Here is a 7463-nt window from a genome sequence, read left to right as displayed (position 1 = left end):
AAAAAAAAAAAAAAAAAAAAAAAAAAATGAAACAAGGTGGCATATATAAGAATTATTTCATATATATAATGCTACGTGAAAAAAAAAATTTTATTACCTCCAGTAAATGTAAATATTGTGGACACATTGGGCATTTGAATTGTCTTGATCTTTGAGCATGGATTTTGTCTACACAATTTCTAGAAATAAAAATAAAACAATACATATATATATGTATGTATATGTATGTATTTTTTTTTTTTTTTTTTTTTTTCCATTTATTTGTTAACTCTTATATTTTGTTCTTTTATATTTACTTGCAAATTGCATGACCACAGGTAAGTAAATAAGGAGGGTTATCTCTTGACGATTTATCTCTACTAATAGGACATGTAAAAGAAGAGTGAAAAAAAAAGCAACCACTCAAATCCACCTCTACAGCTAAAGAATTAGAAAGTAAAGATCCATTTTCATTAGGGTTTTTATTTTTTTCCTTTTCTAAATTCTTTTCATTTGAATTATTAGAGAAAGATGAATTCTTCACTTCTTGTAATCTTTTATTATTTTCTTTTAAAATAGCCTGAGCCTCAATTAATTTTTTTGAGCTTATTAATCCACCACAAACTAGAATGTCCAAGGGGCTAAAAAAAACAATAAATAAATAAATACAAATAAATATAAATATGCACAAATATATATATATATATATATATATATATTATTTACATTTTTATGTTACCTTTCCAGATGAACATAAACTTTTTTTTCGTTCTCCTTTTTCAATATTTTATCTTGATCATTTTGATTTTTCTTTTCTTTTACAAATTCTTTATTATTTTTATGTACTTGTTTTTCCTTTTCGTTTTTTTTATCGTCATTCGATTTATCAAATTTCTTTTTATCCTTGTTGGGTTTTTTATCAGTTCCTTTCCTTCCTTTTGATTTTTTATATTCATCGTCACTATTACTGCTGTCGCTTTTTTTATTAAATCCTAATATAGGAGAAAAAATAATATAATATATAATAAATGTTTACCAGTAAAATAATCACACACAAATATATATATATATATATATATATAAGTATTATATTAATTTTTATTATTACCTGCTTTTTCTGATTTCACTTTTTCCCTTGCTGCTAAATTTTCCTTTTTATTTTTATTACCTTTGTTATAATATCCTTCATTCTTGTTTCTCTTCATTTGCATTTGCATTTTTTCATCATATAAAAAGTTTGAATAATATCTTCTCTTTTTTATATTTTTCTTATATGATCCATAATGAATTCCTTTTTTATCCTTCTTACATAATGTATCAAAGTCATCTTTATTCTTTTTTTTCTCATCCTTTTTGTCACATAATTTTTGTGTTTTTTCTTTTTTTTCAATTGTTCTATTTTCATTCTTTTCAATATTTTCACTCTTATTTTCTTGAATTTTTTTACTTACATTTTTTTCGGCCATATTACTATCATTCTGGTTTACTTTATTTTCAATCATTTTATTTTCATCATCATTATTTTCTTTACATACCTTTTCTTCTACTTCCATATTTTCCACTTTATGTATTTCTTTCTGTTCCTTTATATCCTCTTCACACTTTACTTCATTCTCCAAATTATTTTCAGAAACTTTCTTATCATTCCTTTCTTCTTTAATATTACTTTTTTCACTCGTTTCAATTTCTTTTTTCTCATCTGTAGTTTTTTTCATGTCACCTTTTTCATCATTCAAAACAGTTCCTTCAACTTCATTCATATTTTTTGTTTTGTTTTTCTTTTTTAACTTCATATTATCTTTTTTATCTTGGTCAATTTTATTTTTATCTTCGTCATTTTTATTTTTATCTTCGTCATTTTTATTTTTACCTTCGACATTTTTATTTTTACCTTCATTTGTTTTAACACTTTTTTTTGATTTTTGAGTTCTTTTTTTCCCTTTTTCACTTTTTTTTTTTTCATCTGATTTTTTTTTAACAAAAAGATTTTTTTTTGTTAATTTAATAAAATTTTCTAAACCCAAACATTCTAAAGAATCAGAAAGATTTAATTTATTAGTTGAAGTTATATTACTTTTTTTTTTTTTTTTATTCTTTTTTTTCTTCTTTCCTTTTAATTTACTTCTTGTGGTAGGTTTTCTCTTTTTATTCATATCATAACTACTACTGCTATTAGGAGAGTTGTAAGGTTGTTCATCATGTATGTTTTCATCGTCGTCATAATAATTATCCTCTTCATCATAATAATCATCATGCTCATCAAAGTAATCATCATCCTCATCAAAATAATCATCATCTTCTTCATCATAAGAATTATGTTCATCATAAAAATCGTCACTTTCATCGTCATCGTTATCATCATATTGATCGTCATCATTATCATCATATTGATCATCATCATTATCATCATAATGATCGTCATCATCATCATCATAATGATCGTCATCATCATCATCATCATATTGATCGTCATCTTCATCATCATCATATTCATCACCATCAACTTCCATTTTGTCCTTTCTTGTGCCCCCTTTTTTATTCCTTCCCCCCCTATTCTTGGCATTATCCTCACTTTCGTCATCACCCTTTTCTCTCTTTTTTAACCTACTTCTTCTTTTAATCTTTTTTGCTTTCCACTTCAAGCAAATACGTCTAAATTCTGTATTACTTTTATTAGTAGACAATGTATTTTGTAACGTATATATATCTCTTGTTGTTAGAGCGTGCGTTAATAAAATTCGACTTACATCTATAGATGTTTTTGCAAGCCTTGTATTTTTTGAAGCTAATATAGCTCTATTATTTGCTTGTATGTTTTTAGTATTTAACAAAGCATTCATAGTATTTTTTTTCAAATAATCTTCTTTCATTATATCTACTTGTTCTTTTACTTTATTCATATTTTTTTTAAAGTTTTCTTCCCCGCTAGAATAAGAAGAAAATTCATCATCACTTGAAGATGTGTAAGAATCACATGAACAAAACGATTTATAATAACTACAAGAACTTGTTGTAGATTCGTCATTAGTATATACATCATTATCTTTAAAATTGACACATTCATAATATTCTTCTTCATCCTTTCCATTTTTCTTTTTTTTTAATATACACACATCGTTACATTCGTCTTTTCCACATATGTGTGATATTTCGTTATCGGTTTTATTCTTTTCTTCATATTTTTTTTCTTGTGATAATATAAGAACATCTTTCTTGTCTATGGATACTATGGGTGTGCATTTTTTTTCCATGCCCAATGTGGTTACATCTTTCTTTTGATGTGATGACATATGTGCATCTTTCTTTTGATATGATGACATATGTGCATCTTTCTTTTGATATGATGACACATGTATATCTTTTTTTTGATATGATGACACATGTATATCTTTTTTTTGATATGATAAGGATAAATCTTTTTTTTGTTCTGTCGATATTTGAACAGTCTTCGCTTCTTTTTCATCTTTTGAGGATGCAGATAAAAATTTACACTTTGGTAGCTTGTTTTTTAAAACGTTTGTCTTTTTGATGAAGCAAGAATTATTTAAAGAATAAAAGGTATTATTATTGTTCATATAAGATGAACTATGATTATGCTGATTGATACAACACTGAAAATTATTCAGAGCATTTGCGATATAAAAATTTGGGATATTTTCAAAAAAAGGATAATTATTATTATTATTATTATTATTATTATTATTATTATATAAATTCTTAATATAAAATAAATAATTATTATAATTATATGAATGGTTATTGCATAATACACTTGATTGATAATTTATATTCGTATTAACATTTTTATTATAATGTTTATATAACTTATGAAGTGCATAATTATTTATTTTAGTATCTTCATGATCATAAAATTGAGATGTACGATTTAATATTTTATATGTCATATAATTATTATCATTATATGAATATTGAGAAGTTTCGTTTTCATTTAATTCATATAAATAAATAGATTCATCTGCTCTTTTTATATTATATATATTATTATATGTTGAAATATCTATATTATCTTTATCCATATTTTTTGTATTTTCTTTAATAATATCAAAATCATCTTTCTTAGAATATATCATTTCTGTAATAATATCTTTAGTACAATTATGAATATGTGAATACCATCCATTATTTAATTTTTCATCATTATTATTATTATTATTATTATTATTTGATTTAATATTATATTTTTTATTAGATCCTTCTTTATAAACACCCACTCTTGAATTATTCTTATAAGCATAATTATCTTCATTTAAACTTACACTAGGTAATATTAAATTACAATTATTTATATTATAAATATTACAATAGCGATCATCTAAAATGTCGTTATTCATTTTGTTATTTCTTATTATTTCGTTAATATTATTTTCTACATATATTTCACTTAAAGGACCAAGGAAATTATTTTTTTTGGTCTCATACAAATGATTAGTATATAATGTTATACCACATAAATTACTATATTTTTCTTTATAAATATTATTATGAATTAAAGGGATATTATAACTACGATCCATTTTTATATTTAATGCATATTCTTTATGAAATGTAACATATGAATCATTTTCCTTTTTCTTTTTATTTTTTCTATTATTTCTTTTATTTTTACTTTTACTTTTATTATTTTTCTTTATTTTAATTGATTCCTTTTTACCTATTCTATTATATATATTTGTAAATTTCTTTTTTATGGTTCTTTTCAAAATAAACTCATTCTTTCCTTTTTTATTCTTTAAATTTTTTTTTTTTATATTACTTTTGCTTCTTCCTCTAGATATGTCTTCATTTATTTTTTTATACATAATAGAAAATGAATCATTTTTTTTTCGTTTTTTTCTTTTATCCTTTTTTTTTTTAGAACATACAGATGAGGAACATTTTTTATCATTATCTGTAGGACATCTTGATATATTTGATTTGTCCTTATTGTATTTATTACTGCACATTTTATGTTTACAATTTTTATCAGTGCAAAGTTCGATTCCACCTTTTTGACAAGTACAATTCTTATGAGTATTTTTTTCATCTTTATTACATAATAATAAACTAGATTTTCTTTTTCGAGTGTTTATTTTTTCTTTAACACATTCTTTTTTATGATTTAACTTGTTTGCATTCCTTTTATTAGTTTCTTCATTAGTTATACTAATTTTATTAGAACTACATACCAAATGGTTACATGAAATATTATCATTTCTATTTTGTATTGTATCCTTTTTAATTATATTTTTATTTTTTTTCGTATTTACGACGATTCCTTCTTCATTAAAGGCTCTCTTAAAATAATTAAATACTTTGGCATGGACACTAGAAAACATATTTTTAAAAAATGCATTATCAACTCCTATACATATAAATGTGCTTAATCTTGAGATATGAGATTTATTTTCTTTATAATTTAACATTAAATCCCTTAAACATTGTAATGCTTTTTCTTTATCTTCTTTTGAATATATCAGATAACTAATACAGTGTAATAAATAAATCAATTTCATATATTTCTTTTTTGTTGATTCACTACATTTATGATACCACTCAATACATGAACTTACATCATAATTTTTTAAATTATACATAATTCTATGTAATTCTTTATATCCTTTGAATAATTCTTCTTCAACCAATGCATGTTCAAAAATTATTTCCTCATTCTTTTCTGAGAATTTTATTTTTCTTAAATATTCTTTTTTAATATTACTAAACAAACCTTTATGATTCAATGGAGCATTTGGATTAATATTATTTAGGAGTACACTATTAAATGTATGATAATAATTATAATTATTATTATAATTATTAATATTATTATTATTGATATTATTGATATTATTGATATTATTGTTGTCATTTAACGTATCAGGGTTAATCACAACATTATTTAAATTTCCAGATATTTCAACATTTCCATTGTGTAAAATATTTTCATTTATTATTTCTTCGTTTGATATTGAATCAACCATTTGATTTTCTTCCATATATATTTTTTTCTTTTTTTTTTTATTCTTCAGAATTTCTTTATTTAATACATAGTACATAAAAAAATCACCCTTCTGTAAAAAATGAATCAGAATTAATCTAAGAATAATAGTTTTTTTAATATGTATATCTTTAAATATTTCAGGTGTCTCCTGTTTTATTAAAGATATAATACCTCTATATGATAATAACAATGCATTATAAAATATTTTGTTTTCACTATTAATTTTTTCTGTAATATTTAAACATTTGACATCTTTTATTAAATCTTTTATAATAACATTATTTTTATTTATTGTTTTATTTTCATCTATACTTTCGATTCTTTTTATTTTATCAGTGCATTCATTATTATCTATATTAGTAACAGTACTATTTATCTCAATATTATTTTTATTATTCTCATTATTATCATCATTTTTTATTTCGTTTTCGTTTTTTTTCTTTTCCTCTAAAAGGTTTTTAGCTTTATTTATTTTTCCTATTAAATCATCAATATTTTTAACATAAAAATTAAATATTTCATTTTGTTTTGTTTTGAATTCTTTAATTTCATTTTCTATTTGATCAAAGTCTAAAACCTTTGAGTTGTCGCTTTCTTTAAAATAATTCTCATCAACCATTATGTATTACAATGATTAAATATTTGGAATGTCTACTAATTTTTTTTTTTTAAAAAAACTAAAAATATATAATATATATATATATATATATATATGAGAAATACCTTTGTGCGCTTCAACTAAAATATAAAATGATGCTTATAATAAAAAAATCAAGGTTGAATAAAATCATAAGAAAAAATAAATTAATTATTATAATATATATTATGATACATTATTCATCACATGTGAAAAAATCACAACTGATAAATTAATTATATATATATATATATATTTAATTTTATTATATTGTAAAAATTATATCTTATTATATAAAATCATTCTCACATATATATACATATATAATATATATATATTTCACATATTATGAATATTTCCCTTTTGTCTATTATTAATCACAAAAACGGTTTTCTTTAAAAAAAAAAAAAAAATAAATGATAAAATAATTCTACTTTTGGTTTTATATAAACTTATAAGACATGTCAATTTTTTTAAACATAAGAATATCTTAATATGTATTATATATATATATACTTTATTTTTATTTTTTTTTTTTTCTTATGTACATATATTATACTTTGTTATATGTGCAAAAATTATCAAAAGGATATCTCCCTTTTTTTCTGTGTAATATGTTTTTTCACATTGTAAACATATATACATAATTTAATTATAAGTATATTAAAACATAAAAAAAAAAAATAATAATAATAATTTAAACACATATGTATATATTAAGTGTACGTTTTATTTCCAAGTGAAGAATTCTCTTTTTATTGGTATATAAATACACATATATATGCATAAATTTTAGGGGTCAAAAAAATAAAATAAAAAAAATAATATGAAATATAAAATATAATACAT

At 21.4% G+C, this 7463-nt stretch overlaps 1 protein-coding gene across 1 annotated transcript; it reads right to left on the bottom strand.

Moving 5' to 3' along the window:
• Window positions 1-97: 97 nt before the first annotated feature.
• Window positions 98-6596, bottom strand: PGSY75_0728600 (putative zinc finger, C3HC4 type; the record flags this gene model as incomplete). The annotated part of the gene is made up of 4 exons (XM_018785122.1): window positions 98-179; window positions 297-620; window positions 719-971; window positions 1088-6596. Coding segments are annotated over 4 exons (6168 nt in total), but the record flags the coding sequence as incomplete, so codon positions are not given.
• Window positions 6597-7463: the final 867 nt, after the last annotated feature.

This window comes from Plasmodium gaboni, chromosome 7, assembly GCF_001602025.1.
Source record: "Plasmodium gaboni strain SY75 chromosome 7, whole genome shotgun sequence".
Classification (NCBI taxonomy): Eukaryota; Apicomplexa; class Aconoidasida; order Haemosporida; family Plasmodiidae; genus Plasmodium; species Plasmodium gaboni.
This window is presented reverse-complemented; position numbering and strand designations above follow the sequence as displayed.